At 43.6% G+C, this 17,004-nt stretch overlaps 1 protein-coding gene across 1 annotated transcript; it reads left to right on the top strand.

The window, feature by feature from the left end:
* The first annotated feature begins 312 nt into the window (after positions 1 to 312).
* LOC104621999 (synaptic vesicle glycoprotein 2B-like) lies at positions 313 to 16,398 on the top strand. Its single transcript, XM_010288648.1, has 13 exons — positions 313 to 360; positions 509 to 690; positions 957 to 1,172; positions 1,807 to 1,958; positions 3,784 to 3,917; positions 4,678 to 4,767; positions 6,918 to 7,028; positions 8,168 to 8,256; positions 9,015 to 9,179; positions 11,795 to 11,928; positions 12,609 to 12,809; positions 15,113 to 15,272; positions 16,215 to 16,398. The coding sequence occupies exons 1-13, from the start codon at positions 313 to 315 to the stop codon at positions 16,396 to 16,398; spliced, it is 1,866 nt and encodes a 621-aa protein (XP_010286950.1).
* The last annotated feature ends 606 nt before the right edge of the window (positions 16,399 to 17,004 follow it).

Here is a 17,004-nt window from a genome sequence, read left to right as displayed (position 1 = left end):
AGCTGAGGACAACTGCCATGTTTTCTAGGCCAGAATTGCAAGCACATAGTGAGCTGGGTACAGGGAGCCTATCTGGAGAAGAAAACCATTCTCTCCTGCTCGGCCTGGCACTAAACATAGTCACTGAAACTGTCTTTTGAGGACCCCATGGTAGAAGATTTAATGAAGTCAAGTTAAAAAGAAGAACCCATTTTTCTTAACAATGTCAGAGTGATAACTTTCTAGAGGAAACTGTGAAGACAGGCATTAGGTTTTCCCTTCTGAAATTTTCAGATCAAGACCGCACTCTTCCGTAAGTTATGCTTTAGTTAGATGCCAGATCTTGGCTCGGTGACGAAGGAAGTAGCTGTGCTACACCAGGTGAGTCTTGGTAACAGGCTGATCTCTTCAGATAAATCTGAGAAAAGCAGAGTGTGAAAGAGATGATATACTGCAAAGGAAGCATGGGTAGGATAGGTAACCTGCAAAGAGATTTAGCCATGCTTTAGCAGCCTCTCTTCTCTCACAGATCTCTGAGTACAAGCAGAAGCCAGAGCGAGCCCCCTCCCTGCACATCCTCAGTCCCGTTGCGCTCAGGAGGGTTAACGGAGTTAAGACATCAGACGTCTGTTGTATCGTTGGTGGCCCATATCTGGGACATGTGCATCCTAAGCTGCTTATGCCTGGCCATCGCTTACGTGCAGGGGATGTGTGAGCAGTGATGTTGGGGAAGAAAGATGTGGGTCTGGTCAAGTGAGGGTATGACTCTATTGCACGAAGCAGTGCAGCAGGGAGCGATGCAAGCTCATGGGCAGAAGATGGGGAAACCAGGTTTCACCAATCGATAGAGTTCCTGGCACCCGAGATAGATAGCTAATTTAGGGGGATGGGGGTATCTCTACTTTATTGCGTAGTATATTGGGCCGACATCAGCTGTCATATGGGTGCTTTAAAATCTGCATATTATTTTTACCCAGTTACCAAACTCACCATCTCTCTGTCTCTATTCTAGGTTTGATAGTCTACTTAGGAATGATGGTGGGGGCCATCATGCTGGGCGGCCTCGCTGATAAACTGGGAAGAAAGAAATGCCTCACCATATCACTTGCAATCAATGCTGCCTTTGCGTTCCTCTCCTCCTTTGTCCAGGGATACGGATTCTTCCTCTTCTGCCGCCTTATCTCAGGCCTCGGGTGGGTAACTGGCAAATCCATCCCATGTCCTGGAGGAGTCCTGTCACAGCTCAGCAGTTTGGGTCTGCGGGGTGGGAGAAGGAAGGTGCTCTGGAGATGCAGCTCTAGTACCGAGCCAGGATGGCACTGGTGTTTAGCACGTGTGGTTGCATTACCACACTCTTGACCCTTAAAGTGTTAGCAGTAAGGAAGTTTGGTCATTGACATTCTTCTGGTACTGCCCAAATTGTGCAGAAAGGCAAGTGAGACTGACAAATGCCCACCTCATTTTACAATCCTTGCTGCCAGGGCCTCCAATGAGACCCTCAGCAGTTTCCATCGCCTGCCTGTATTTTGCCTCCCTAAAAGGAGCGATCACAACATAACAACAGAGAAGATGTCTAGGTGAAGAGCAGGGCATTACACTGGCTTTATATAAACTGTACAGGAGATTCAGCTTTCAGAGCATGAGAAGGATCTTGTTTATCTTTGATGTCCAAGACCAGTCCAGAGAGAGATTTGCATTTTTCATACAAGTCTTACTTTTGTGCAGCACGTCTGTGAGTGTGACCTTCCCTCTTTATATGTGCAGTTCTAACTACAAAAATACTGAAGACGACTCTTATTTTTCCCATGTGCTGTTTTTTCTCCTCAGTATTGGGGGATCCCTCCCCATTGTGTTTGCCTATTTCTCTGAATTCCTATCTCGTGAGAAGAGGGGGGAACACCTGAGCTGGCTTTGCATGTTCTGGATGATCGGTGGCATTTTTGCTTCAGCAATGGCTTGGAGCATCATCCCACATTACGGTAACTGTTTTGTGCTATTGACTGTTGACAACACCACATTCTTGCACCACTACACTACCCCGCACAGGTAACATTAGTCAGTCCTCATGCATCCCAGCCTAAACAACACTGAAAATAATAATAGACACCTGGAATGCGCACAAAAGGTCTGATAAACTGACTGCATGATTTATTGACTGATACTAAGGCTGTAAATAGGACTGATGAGGGCTGCTTTGCATTAAATGCTTCAAATACACCCCTTGAATTATACTGACAGAGCCTGAGCTCTTAATCTAAATGTCAGTGCATTCAGGGAAAACAGGACTGAGATAATGTTGTAATAATTGATCCAGTTATCAAAAATAAGTAACTTTAATCAGGGAATTACTGGATGCTGTGAATGATAGCAGTAAGGCCAACACATGCTCTTTTCCTTAGCCAAGTGTCAACACTCTTGAGGCTGTGTATCTGACTTCACCTAACTGGGTTGAGGAGCAGAATGGGTTCCCTGCCCAGAGCTGGAAGCTGGTGAGAAAAAGTAGGTGGGGGGACTCTGAAACATGTTTGTGCTCTGAGGGGCAAAAAACTGCATGTCACATGATATTCCTCATAACTCATGTGTGTATCTTAGGAAAACATCAGAAGCAAATATCTACTGGAAAAGATTAATTCTCTCAGTATTCAGTGACACCAGCTGTTTGCAAAATCCTGTCTGAGGAAAGTAGGACAGGCCACAAAGACCATGAAGAAAATCTTTAACATTCACCTATCTATCAGTTCATTTTTACCATGTTTAAAGTACACTCAGTATAAAGAAACGTTCATGTTTTCGATTGATATGACAGAAATTGTTGGAACAAATAGGCAAACTTACTGCATAGTGTTGTCAGGTTGAAATAATTCTATTATCTGCAGCTACATTTGCTTTAAAAAGCCCTTATGTATTTATATTACATATATTTTTCAGATGACTTTTTGATGTTGTGTTTTTATAGTTTCTCTTTTCGATTTCCCATGTTCCCCTGCTATTTTGGAACTTTGGGAAACAAGTAGCACACCTTGACTGACTAGATGAGACCTCTGCAAAAGCCATTGTTTGATGATTTCCTTATTATGTGAATAAAAATGTTACAGAAAAACATTAAATTAAACATTCCTTCTGAGGTTTGAGCCTAGGAAAAGTAAATGGAGCAATATAAGAACAATGCTGTACTTTCTAGTCCTTAGCAGGGGAATACCTGACCTGGTCAGATATCAGGAAAAAAGCAGGAGAGGGGGAAATCTCAAATGTAGAATTAGGATCTTGATTCTTCTAAGTTTGAATCCCAGCTCAGATTTTGTAGGTCTGGAAAAAAATAAACTTGCCTTCCTAGCTTGCTTCGATAAAAAGTGAAAGACATGTGTGAGGTACAAGATGGAAAGGAGCCGTCTCTAACATTCCTCTCAGATCAGAGACGATTTAACCTTTGTAAACTTTTTGTAACATCACTGAGCAGCAATAAATTATGGTCCTGATTCCTCTACCCTTTCCCAGCCTTACTTGCCTACAGCTGCATGGAGCTATTCTTATCACTAGCTGGTTTCTAAACTCAAAGATAAAAGAAGGTTTTTAAAAGGCAGAGCCTGAGCGAGTATGTTCCATTTTCTGTAATGAACATGAACTCACTTGCTGTTTTCTCCTGAGCATGCTATTGAGCTTCTAAGAGCTGTCATTACTAAGAATCACAAACTTTCAACCCGTCCCCATGTCATACAAGCTATAAAGTTCAGAGCTGCTTTAGGAGAGAAAAAAACCTAGAATGCCAGATCAATATTTTTATTTTTTGGCTCTTGCTGTTTCCAGGCTGGGGGTTCAGCATGGGAACCAAGTACCACTTCCACAGCTGGAGAGTCTTTGTACTTGTCTGCTCTCTGCCCTGTATCGCTTCCCTGGTGGCATTGAAATTTATGCCTGAAAGCCCGCGGTTTTTGCTGGAGGTAAGATGATTCATCTGAATGTTGCGGTCTGATATTAGCAGAGGATAGCTCGTCCCTAATGTGTCACCATCTGTCTGCCTTTGTCCCATCAAACACACATAGCACAAGCTCAGAGGCAAAACAACTCCTACAAGTCTATACTAGTTCCACAGATTGCTTAAACCCAAAGACTACAGACTATGGGGTCAATCAATGATGGTTAGTGTTCCACTGCCAAATCTGGTACAAAAAGGAGGTGAGTGCCAGCAAAAAGTAAGTCCAACAAAAGCATTTTGAAAACTTCTCACAGAGTTTGGGCATGTAACTACTGAATCCTGGTGGGAGAGCAAAGGACAGAGTACATTTTACTGAGTAAAATACATAAACCTCAGAGCTCTTAAGCAAGTATTCTTTATTTGCATTTCACATCTGTGAAATGTGGCAATACCTAGCTCAAGTTAACCCTGCAAGTCTTCAGCAGAGGTGGGATTAGAGCCCAGGTCTCCTCATCCATCTCATCTTCTTTCATCTGGTTTTAAAGCTCTGTTCCTGTCTCCTCTCCTGCCTCAGAAAGTTTTAGGATATCTCCTTTCTTCAGCCCAGAGATGCTGCACTCTGTGAATATAAACCATGCTTTCAGCTATTTGCGTTTAATGCAGCCAGTGCTGTATGTGTGCTTCACCACTGTATTGGACCTCTAGAATTGGTTTCTCTCTATGCTTTGGTAAATTACAGAACTAAGAACTGCAGAATTTATTTTACTTTTCTTTGGTGTTTTCAGATAGGTAAACATGATGAAGCTTGGATGATCCTCAAGCAAGTTCATGACACCAACATGCGGGCCAAGGGCGAGCCAGAGAGGGTGTTTACGGTGAGTTTAACAAAGACATTAGCATGTGAAAAGAACAGCTGGACATGCCTTCCTTGGTGCAGCGCAGCACCAGTTTACTCGTCCTTGAGACTCTTGCAACATTACCTGCCCCAGCAATCAGAAAAAGGACTCTGAGATAGGGTTTGTGCTTTGAAAGGTATATGCCACTCTGTTTTTTCAAGAATTAGTCAATCCTGTGAATTGCAGTGAGTACTCTTCATTCCTGGTGTTACTCTACAGCGTATAGACCAGTGATTTCCAATTGCACACATGCTTAATTGGCCAGCTTTAAGAGTCTAAAACCAAATAAGAGAGATATTAGTCATGTGGGAGATCTGAGTCACTCCTTTCTTCATTCTGGCTTCTAATCAAACTCTGATTGAACTTCCCGTACCTTCTAATGAGCTTCCCAAACTCCACCTGCCTCATACCCAATCTTTAATTTCTCCAAGGGAAAGTGGGATGAGTGGCTGTTACTCACTAGTCTGCTGCTTGTTGTGAAAAAGGTCACATCAGTGGACTTTGTTAATAGTAAAATCAGGTAAAAGGTGTATGCTGGGGTTAGTTGAAAATTACTATAATTCAGTTGTAAATTCCCAGTGAGCCAGCCACAGAATAGCTCTTGATTTATGCTTTTGAAGATGAGAGGACATGTGCTTTTAAGAGAGGGAGAAAAGGAGATATGGTTGTTTGTAAAACATGTCTTTCTGAACAAGAAGGGGAGCAAAGAAGGGTTGTCACGAAACAGAGCCCCTCAGGAATTATCCTTCAAGAAAGTTAAAAATTAATATCAGTGCATGACAATTGTGTGCAGGTTCAGGTGGGAACTTAATGAGCATGTGTTATTTTTAGGCTACGGACCATTTGACTAACGTGAATGTTGATAGCAAAGGCAAGAGAGACCGTCTCTCTCAAAATTGCCACCTGGCTTTGCTGAAATGCCGAGCTGGACTGGCCGCTCCTGGCAGGAGGAAAAGAGGACTGAAACTCAGTAATATACATATATATTTATCTATCTCTAAGTCGGGCACTATGAGAGTCTGAGTAGGAGAATAAAGGAGCAGCTGCACAGCACCCATTGGTGCTCATTACTCCAGCCAACAGTGTCATGACTGCTATGGCGTGAGCTGATCCCCGTATCGCACCTGCAGGTATGGTGCGGCTGCTGACTCAAGATTTACCGATATCCGTTGGCATGGGCAGATGATCAGTGTGGCTGGTGTAGCATAAACTGTCAGATTTTGTGTTTTTCTGATAGGCCAGAAGTTGCCGGTTTGTGGTGAGTCAGCTGGTGCCGGGACAGTTCCCAGATCTGACATTTAAACAGTGCCAGCAAGAGGAACACAGAGACTCCATAGCTGAGCCAAGACACTCATTCATACTCAGAAATTTATTCAGTAAATTTTCACCTCCTTCTCATATTTACAAACAGATCTGCTTTCCTTGAATATGTCCTTTATTTAAATTACTGAGCAAATATTTTCTGGGACACATTTTTAAGGTTTCTTGAGCAGTCCAGCTCAGGTGTTCAGTGTTGAAAATTCAGACTTTTGGTGAAGAAAATTGATTACATGGTGTGGGCTCACTTGACAACAGGATGCATTTTCAGATACAAAGATTCCCATCTACACACGCATTTGCCATAGAAGTTCTGCCAGTGGTACTTAAAAGGCGCTGAATGAGAAATATACCTGCCAGTTGTCTCTGAAGAAAGAGATCCCAAGGGCACAGCTGGATGTGGATACAAGTGACTGATCATGGAGTTACTTTTTATTGTAATTGCCTAGTCCTGATTTCTAGTGGAAATCTAAGGGATAGAGAAATAAGGTAGTACAGAGGCACTTTAGCCAATAAATGAAAGATTGAAGTGGATGTGATGTACTTACACTTCATAAAGGGGAGAGAGAGAGAAACAGAGAAAGGATGGAGGGATGGACGAAAGGAAAGAGGGCAGGATTCTTTCTATAATAAAATATCTTGCTGTAATTAAATCAGTTAGCTCAATTATTAGTGACAACATTCAAAGAAAAGATAGTAAGGGGTCTCACATGTAAACATTGCCCGGAAGAGAGTGGAATTTAAAATCCACCCAAGATCCGTTCTGGAAACTTCAGTTCAATATTTTTATTCTCCTTTTTTTTCCCCTCAAGGTTTCCTACATCAAAACTCCAAAGCAAGTAGATGAATTTATTGAAATCCAGAGCTCAACAGGGACCTGGTACCAGCGGTGGCTAGTCAGAATCACAACTACTTTCAAACAGGTAAAGAGAAGAAAAAACATCCCACAGAGTCTTTTGAGCTTCGGGCTCCAGTTCCTCATTGCTTCAGGTCATTGTGTCTTGAAACCTTGGCTCCCACTCAAAAAAATCTGCTGGTATTTGCAAAGAGCCGTAATCTGGTTGCACTTTCTATACAGACGTGTGCATCCACAAGCTGTCACACTGCCAGCCAGGCCCTGAAACGCTCCTGTGAGCATCACGGTCGTCCAGCTGTGCTAATGGCAGAGGTCACAGGACGAGCCACAGCCCCAAGTGCTTGACTCTCCTTCTGAGCCGATAAATATTGATTCCTTCTCCCCCAGATCTAAATGAATTTACCACCCACAGTGGATTCAAAAGAGTGTTTGCTCCTTTCTCCTGCTGAGACTGAGTTTCTAACAATGTTATATTTGGCTAATTTAACCTTTCACACTGCTTACCTATGCCCATGCAGAACTTTGTGGAAAACCTTGCTAGATGCTTCTAGTCTAAGGAGAATGAGCTTAAAGTAAAGGAGAGTCTTTCTTAATCAATAATAATGTGGATGCTATTCTATTAGTATATTTATGGGGCAAGTTAAGAGCATGAGGAGCGACATCCTCTCCTGTTCCTGGCAGTATTTCCTGCAGCAGGTCAAGAAGTGCAACTCTTGATCTTCCTCCTGCTCTGCTTGGCTTCATCACTATCCGAGTTCACCTTATCCCTCCTAAAGTGCCAGCTGAGTTTGGGGTTTTGCTCTTTGGTGAGCTTTGGAGCTCAGTTTGAAAGAACCCATGAGACCATACATATATTGTAAAAAGACAAATTTATCAGAGGGTCCAAGAACAGGCTCATATCCACATTTATTGATCTAACCTGAGAGAGACACTGCATCATCCCAGCTCACTCCTAGTCATGCAGCCCAGCTCATTACAGAGGGTTCAGATCAAGTACCCTGGCACACAGCTGAATAAGTGATCTTTCTGTAAGCCATTTATCTTGATATATGTAATTTTGAACAAACACTGAATAAAAGCTACACATCTGACCTTCCCCCAGTGAGCCCTTTTTACTGACATTAATTTTATGATGCACTCAGAAAACAATCTATCAAGTCTCTACTAGTGTTTCCTTGCAGCTAATTTCTTCTTGTGGATTTGTAGGTCTGGGACAACGTGCTATATTGTTTAACAGCCCAGTACAGGATGAACACATTAATGCTGGCTGTGGTTTGGTTTACAATGGCCTTAAGGTACAGTATTTTAACTTTTTCAGGAAACTAGAAGGCCTTCAGAATTTGAATAAGTATTTACACATTTAAACAACCTATTGCCAAATTAACCCTGGTCTTATTTTAAAGAGTCTTTGTGTACTAAGCCTTGCCCTTCTATGAACTATTGACCAATCTGATTGCATATATATGAGAGTAAAAGGTGCTTTGAACAAATCCAGACTCGAGAAGTGGTCAGTAGGGCAGTAATATATAGACTTTCTCACCTCTAGATCTTTTATTTAGTCTTGTCCACACAAAAAAACCCACAACCCTACCTGATTCTCAGCTGTTCCTTAGTCTAGGTAAAAACTGTTGAGGTGAGCCTAAACCTAAACTACAGGTAAAGTTTGTCTAACTCTCACTTAAACCCCACTCTTGCAGAAATCTGCCTTCTGGGAGAGTTTCCAAATTTCTTGCTGCTCTGCTGGTATCTTGGGCAGCAAGGATAGCACATTGCCGTATTTCCCATTTCAATGTCACCAAACCTTAAACGAATTGTCATGCTTTAAGTGAACAAAAATGGATCAACATGCTTCTGACAGCAGCGGGATGTTTAGAGTAGAGAGACACTTTGCTCAGTCCTGTGTCGGAGCTGAGCAAGAATTTGTATCAGAAATGCATTTGCATTAAGAATTGAACAAGTTTACAAGTTATCAAGCAGATAAATGGAAAAGCACTGTGATATTTGCAGTGCCAGGATCTTGTATCCCTAATGTATTTCTCTCATCCTGCTATAGTTACTATGGCCTTATTGTCTGGTTCCCTGATATGATCCGGTATCTCCAAGAGGAGGCATATGAATCCCGAGTGAAGATCTTTGATGAGGAAGAAGTGTCACACTTCACCTTTAATTTCACCCTGGAAAACCAGATCCATAGAAATGGAGAATATAGAAACGATAAGTAAGTGGACAGAACTTGGTTCGATCCATGCAAATGGAAATACATTTCTAGAAAGCTTGCTCTTTTTTTTTTTCCCCCACCAACTTGAAAATCTCTGTTGTTCTTTTGGGCACACAGCCTATCTCTCTCAAATCCTGAAGGCAGTTTTCCACAGACCGAATATCCCTTTTATCCCGTTTTTCACACACTCTCCCTCAGCCACTCTCATCTCCAGACCCAAGGGGATGATGCCTGTGAGGAGTCCTGCTTCCAGCAGCCCCTTGCTGGGAGCAGGGCAATGGGTGCCCACCGGTTGTGCTGGGCAGCTCTGCCTACAGAGGTGACTTCTCTTTGCTTAGCACACACTGACATCTACTGGTCTTGGGCAGCAGAGACCATCATTGTAAGGAAACTGCTCGGCTGCTGCATTTCCAAAAGAAAAAGCTATTTTCCCTTGAAGTCCTCGATCTGACTTACCCTGGTCTCCATCCTGCAGCCCGTTAGTGCGAGCTGTGCCATAGCCAGTTGTACCGGTGTGCTTCTCCCACACCGACTGGCATCTCCCCACAGAATGAGTGTGTCACCCTCTTTTTTAGTGCTTTGAAATTAGTCAAGTTGCAGAACATCATTGTTTTCCTCCCTTTCTTCTCCTGTTTGGGCTGGGCCTGGTGGGTTTTCTCCTACATCCAGCCTGGACTCCAATCACTCTATGTTCCTCAGCAATATAAATCCTGGTGACTTGTAGCAGGCCATTATTACTTTTCTAAATCCCAATAAAATGGGTAGAAAAAGACCCCTATGTAAATTCTGTGGAGATCCCGTTGCCCCAAATAGACTAGACAGGGTGTTGCTCCAGCTGTCTTACACTATGTGGAGAGGTCCCACTGGATGTTCAGTGTTACACAAAATACTCATGGTTTTAATCTTCATGGGTGAAACTATACCTCATTGCCCAGCCAGTTTGTCCTCTCCCCTCAGAAACTATTTGCCTCTGTTTCCTTGGCATATATCTGATAGACCTTGGTGGGGGAGCCCAGTATGTGTCCCCATGTCCTTCCAGAGACCTCCCCTGCAGTAAGGAGCTGTGCTTGATGGTGTAAACCTAGCTCCATAATTCCTAGCACCTGCCTATCGAGTAGCCAAAGTCTGGTGAAAAGTGCGTGGTGGTCACATGTAGGGTTTGGGGACCCTTATGTTATGCCCAGAGGAGATGCTCAGTTTTCACTAACTTCATTGAGAACTGAGGATGCTCAACACCTTGCAAGATGAAGACATGAAACTGTGTAACTGTGTACATCAGTATTCTCCTGCCTTGGTCCTCTTCAATTCAAGAACTCAAAACCTGATCAAGCTACATTCCAACAATGCCCAGAGCATACCTCATTCTGATTTATAGCTGCATTTTCCCTCCAGCCCTTGGAGTGAGTTGGCTGTGAGTTAAAACTCCATTGAACACCAGGCCATTGCTACACGACTCTTTTAGAGATGGATGTTAAGAAAGCAAACTGCAGGAACAGGGCTTCTAACAGCCTTTGGGAGTAAATACATCACAGGCTATTACTGAGCAAATGCAGAACAACTTAAGTTTTGCTGTAACCTGTGAGACCTTCTATTTGGAGCAAAAGACTTGAATAGTTTTCTTGTGGTGTTTTTTACATTAATATCTGTTAGTAGCTTCAGTTAAGAAGCCCTGCCGTGCTCATTTAATGGTGTAAACAGCCATTGTGTAGACTGTGCTGTGAGTGCTCAATTGAATTAAGTTCTGGGTATATGTTAGAAGGCTTTTTATTTGGTGACGGTTGTGGCCTCTTTAACTAGAGCAATAATGCTTGCTCTTAATAGCTCCTTACATCTTCCAAACGTGCCTGTGCATTAACTAACACATCTTCCCAGTGTCCCTGCAAAATTTCACACGTAAATCAATATTGTGTCATTCTTCATGCAGGCAGGTCAGACATGTCAAGCTTCCCATCAGAGGAGGAATCAATCACCTGACACCGCTGGTTATTTTTAGTGTAATCTGTTTTCAGTACATGATAAGCAATAGTCCTCGAACAGAGACGGTTGCAAGCAGAGCTCAGATAATCTCCCCACTCTCTGTAGAAACTCTACTGTATTTTTGCTTAAAAATACTCCCTTTGAGTTTAAAAAACTGTCAGAAGCCTTTCACCAAATGGCTCAATGGGCTCCTGATAATGTCTGTTTGTTTTTATGCTGGAGGAAGGGGCAGAATAAGGAAGGCAGCATGGTCAGCTCACAAAGAAAATGCCACGCACTGAGTGAAATTATGTCTTCTTCAGATGGACTAGTATTGAAAGGGAGAGGATTTGTGTCCCCTCAGCCTTAGAAGCACACTTTCTTACATGTGACTATTTTGAGGAATAGAAAAAATGCCAGAAATCCTAATCTGTCTCTTTTAAAAAAAAAAACCCTCTTCAAATCCATCTTTCCTAATAAAAAACAAAATATGTAAGCATGGAGTTGGAAGGACAGTTATGCATCCAAGCAACACCTTTTCTGCAAATGACACTAGAAATTGCCATTAGTGCTGTCTCTTGAAACAGCCATTACATGCTATATAGCATAGAAAATAATACCTTAAAGCACAGAGTGAAGTTCTGTTCCCTGCCCCACAGATTTAGTGGTATGAAATTCAAGGAAGTGAGATTTGAGGATTCACTATTTGAGGAATGCTACTTTGAAGATGTGACATCCAGCGAGACCTTCTTTGAAAACTGCACCATCATCTCTACTGTCTTTTATAACACTGGTAATGGGATTTCTGCTACGGTTTCATCTCTGTAATTAGGAACTATTTTATTACATTTTGGGAGAAAGGATGACAGCGATCTGTGTGTTTGTGTGTGTGCTGGGTAATGAGAGTGATGACGGAAAAAATAGGGGGATGCATTCAAAGGAGGCTTCAGGATGCTCCATCAACGTTTTTAACCGCATGGCTTCTGGTGTCATTGGCTGCTGCATGGGGAAATGCGAAAGTCTGCACTTAGACTTTGGCAGATTAAAATAATGGCAAAATGCCTAGCACCTTAACATCTCGATTGAACAAATTTGGTTTAAAATATAATTTTAAACAACCTGTGGTTGATGATCATAAGTGGTAAAATGTTCATTCATTTATCCTGAAAAACCTTTTCATTTCTATTCTAATAGAGAACAAATCATAATGCCATGAAAGCAAGACCCTGTCCTTGTGGCATGGGGATACTGGTCCAGGTGACTCCATAAATAAAAGGAGTGCATGAGTTTACACCCACCAGGTGCCAAACATGCAGCTAGAGTTTGCCACTAAAATAAAAACTCCCTGGCCATTTCCATTTGATGAGGAGCTCCTCTCAGATCTTTGGTTCAGTTTTGATCCTGACTCCTGTTGCTGCTGTATAAAGGGACATCAGCCAAGCAGGATCAAGACTTTGCTTCTTTCCCTTGTAGATCTCTATGAACACAAATTCATCAACTGCAGGCTCATAAACAGCACATTTCTGAAGGATAAGGAAGGCTGTCACCTGGACTTTGAGGAGGACAATGATTTCCTGATCTACCTGGTCAGCTTTCTGGGCAGCCTGTCTGTGCTGCCAGGCAACATCATCTCTGCATTACTCATGGACAAAATAGGGAGGATAAAGATGATCGGTGAGTGGGGATGATGGGTGCATGGCACAGGTCGTGGGTGGGAGCATGAGTCTGCCAAGAGGCAAGGTCAGTGTGAAGGTCTTGCTGCATCTGCATACACCGACACAAGCCGAGATGGCTCAGGTGGGGATGAGTCATTCCCATATCAGATGGGGCAGAAGGGTAAAAAGACTCCAGGGTGAGGCCAGTGATCTACTCTGTGGCAGTGGGCAAGTTACCTGCTCCCTGCCTCCTCACCCTGCTTTTCTATGTATCGGTGACATCCACCTTTTTTATTTTGTCTTTTATGTCAAAGCCTGTATGTTTATCCAGCTCTCAGCACAACAGGGTCAGAGCTGAGGCAGGACCATTTGGTGTTTGTTGAGTTCATGCTGATGTCCACAGCAGTTTGTATAAATAAAAAAACACTTTTCTTGTAGCAATGAATATTCACAAAGATTATTTGATGCAGCTCCTTGACAGCCCAGGAGTTCCCTTTTTTGGTTTTCTGATTTTCAAATGATTTTACAAACAGCTTTGGAGAGCGTAAGGTAGATTAACTGACCATGTCACAGGCAAGCAAGATGCCACCCTTTAGCATTATGGGAATAAGTTATTAGAGTTTTATGACTACTTTGGGAATTTCTGGTGTTGCTTGCTCCAGGGTTCAGACCTTGCTCTCCAGGTACCGTGAGAATCATGCCTCGAGGGACAGCCAAGTGAGTTTAATAAAATCAGGGATGTGGCTTGGGGGTAAGGGATGAGTTACTGTCTTGAGCTCGCCTATCTCTCTGAGAACAGAGAGGAGCTTTGTTAGTTTAGCCTCACCATCAGACAGGTTAAGGTAAGCGAGATGACCTCCACCAGTGTGTCGGCAATGTATGTTGGAGGGGGAAATGAGCGTCCATGTAGGGAATTTGGAAAAGACCCAAAGAAACAAGAGGGTCTGTGGGAAAGAAGTTAAATAAAGCTGAATGAGAATCAGATTGTCCACCCTGCAAACATGTCAGCACTTCAGCATTTTCATCAGGAATTGAAATGACAGCTGGAATCCTAAATGCTTATTTCTTCTGCAGAATGAAAAGTACAGGACAGAATTAGTAACAACACGGTGAAAAATTTCGCTATGGAATTTTCAGTTGCAACAGCCTTCTGGCATCCCACCCATATCACTATGTTGAACATATTATTTCCGGTCAGCTTAACATGAAAATCTGCTTTTCCTTTATGTGCCTCTGGAACTTCAGAGGCACATAAAGGAACATAAAGGAACGTCAGTTCTGCTAAACCCTCTCCTGTGCCAAATGTCAGATCTCCTGGTGCACACACAGTGACCCTAATGCTGCACTGTACCTCTTCAGCAGAGCGAATATCTGCACCGCACAGAGGAGGATGTAGCTTGGCCAGGTGCCATGGAGGAGACGTGGACATGGAGTCCTGCATGTCTTTTCATAGGCAGGGCACTGCAGTGGCAAAATGCAACATAGTGTCCAAAATCAAGCATTTTAGTTCCAGTTCGGCATCCAAATTGTTTTGGGTGGTATCAAATTGATGCAAAAAAACCCATAAAGCAAAAACTTTTTTTGGTTTCTTGGTAGTAAATGGAGATATTCGAGCAACAACAGAACTTTCCAGTGAAAGATACTTCGATTCTGCAAAAATTACATCTTTCAGTTGAAAATTCCCAATGAAATAGAAGGCAGTGTTGTAGCCATTAATATTTCTGAATCTGAACTGTGCCTAACTGAGCATGAACGTTCTCACTTTTTCCCTTGGTGGTGTTCGTAAAATTATGGTTCCTGTGCAAATGTGCCATGAAATGTAATGATGTTCTTATAATTAAAAGAGACCTCAAGTGCTCCATACTATTGACTGTAAATTATCCTAATTGAGACTAGAAATGTGTCAAGTGATTTCAATAGGATATGAAATGCACCAGCTCTTCACTCGAAACTCAAGTTGAAAAACCTTCACAGCGATTCTTCCTCCTCATTGACTTTCATGTTTACTTGCCTCTGCCTTTCCTGGGTCCATCTGCATGTCTGAGGTGCTGGAAATCTGCCTGGAAAAGCCTGTCTTCAGCATGTCCATAGAGCAGGACTATCAGCAGGATCAGATGGTCATTGAGAACATTTTCAGGCTGGTTTCCAGCATCAGAGAATGACAGATAGGCAGCATCAAGTTATTTTTGGATACTTGCAGATTTAATTTGTTTTGGGAATGAAACGCTGTCACTTGAAAGCCATCTTTATCAACAAATGTGTTTGCTCAACTGTGGACAGAGGAAACCGGTGCCAACATTTTTCTCTTGGTTCCCCCCGTAGGTGGCTCAATGTTGATCTCAGCAGTGTGCTGCTTCTTTCTCTTTTTTGGCAACAGCGAGTCAGCAATGATCGGTTGGCAGTGCCTCTTCTGTGGGGCCAGCATTGCCGCCTGGAACGCCCTGGACGTGATCACTGTGGAGCTCTACCCCACCGACAAAAGGTGCTCAGAATATTTCTCCTTTTAGTCTCCAACCTCTGACTTTGTCCTCTCAGTTCTTGATGGAAAAAGTCACTCCAGATAGATGTAGATGGAGGAGATGAATTTTTTTTTTATTTTCACCAGTCCTTAAGGGCTGGGTAGTCCTGCAGCTATACTGGATCAGCACAGATGTTTGCAAGCATAATCCTGCATGCGTGGTGGCTTGTATGCAGGGAGTCGTGTGGGTGTATGGAAATTACGGGCAGATAAAATATGGAGTCTATCACTTCCACGGATGTGCATGGAGGTCTGGCCTTTCAGAATGTATCCCCCAGCCTCTTGGCATAGCTCATCACCATGACAGCCTTCCCCTCCACAACCTGGAGACAACCATGTGCACAGAATGGTTTGGGAGATGAGGCAGCACAGGAAATTTTGGGAGAATGAGCTGCAGATGAAATCTTTCCTTGTGACATCATTAAAAGCCTTTTTTTTGCCTTTTTCAGGCTGTTGGGGGAAGCCAGAAAGGAAGGAGAAGGACTGTGTTTTAAAGGCAGCATGTTCTTAGCTACTAGGTGAAGCAGAATTTGGAGGCGAGCCCAAGTTGTGTCTCTGGTGACAACCCACTCCAGCCAGTGCTTGGAAAGGCTTTGACAAGTTCTAGAGCAGATTGCATCCTGCTGTCTTTGGGCAGGGCAAAGGCTGCCACAGTGGGCCAGTCTAGGGCTAAGGAGAAGCTGAGATGAAAAGGAGAAATGAGTACATACAGACATTCTGCTCATCCACACAGACACGCAAAACACCAGCATCTATTTATCTATTTATTTATTCTGCCTAGCTTTACTTGCTAGAAGCATAGCCCGGGCAACATAAGAGCATTCACAAAATTCCCCATCCAGATCTTCTGTAGTTATGCCAAGAACCTTCCTCATAACCATTGCTTCCTGCTTTTCTTCCCTGCAGGGCAACAGCCTTTGGCATCCTCAATGGGCTTTGTAAGTTTGGTGCCATTCTGGGGAACTCCATCTTCTCCTCCTTCGTAGGGATAACCAAGGTGGTTCCCATCCTTCTGGCTTCCTCTGCTCTTGTTGGAGGTGGTCTACTTGCTTTGCGCCTACCAGAGACTCGAGAACAGGTCCTGATGTGAGCAACTGAAGCCAGGGGGTTCGGGGGTAGAAGAACAAAAAAAAGCCATGTTTGGAAAAATCAAAATGTTCGTTTCTATACTGTTCTGTCGATACCTCAGACAGAGAGGGCAGGGGGGAAGAAGAGCCCAGAGGGATATAACGAACCCCCTCATTTCTGACACTTTTACAGCCACGACTGCTGCATGTAGCTACCACACACCCCTTGCAGAGCTTGGGTTTAACCTTGCCTACGCTGGGAGTCTACCCCTTCCCTCTCCATCCCAGCGTAACGACACAGGATGCGAGCGGCGGCTTCGTGCATGTGTGCGCCTGCGTGGGTGTCAGCGTGTCCGACGGGAGAACAGAGCCTGACCCCCTTACGCCTTTGCCAAGCTGCGGGGACTGCCTGCCTCGCCCAGCGCTCCTTGGCAAATGGCGTTGCCTGCGCTCGGACGCAGAGGGCATCCGAAGCGGAGGCAGGTAACGAACCTTCCGTAGCTGAGCTCCAGCAACAGGGACAAGAGCTGCAAATGTGACTAGTGACCCTGGCGGGCTTGATTTTGGGGTTAACCACCTGAACCGCCTGAAAGAGCGAGAGAGTCCTGATTTCTGGAGGGTACGAGGGT

This window comes from Phaethon lepturus, unplaced genomic scaffold, assembly GCF_000687285.1.
Source record: "Phaethon lepturus isolate BGI_N335 unplaced genomic scaffold, ASM68728v1 scaffold17506, whole genome shotgun sequence".
NCBI lineage: Eukaryota > Metazoa > Chordata > Aves > Phaethontiformes > Phaethontidae > Phaethon > Phaethon lepturus.
Note: the sequence above shows the minus strand (reverse complement) of the source record. Positions and strands in the feature narration are given on the sequence as shown.

Coding starts and splice junctions, on each gene's coding strand:
- LOC104621999 (XM_010288648.1), top strand. CDS start 313: ATGCCAGATCTTGGCTCGGTGACGAAGGAAGTAGCTGTGCTACACCAG. Junction 1,173..1,806: donor CGCCTTATCTCAGGCCTCGG/GTGGGTAACTGG, acceptor TTTTCTCCTCAG/TATTGGGGGATCCCTCCCCA. Junction 1,959..3,783: donor GAGCATCATCCCACATTACG/GTAACTGTTTTG, acceptor TGCTGTTTCCAG/GCTGGGGGTTCAGCATGGGA.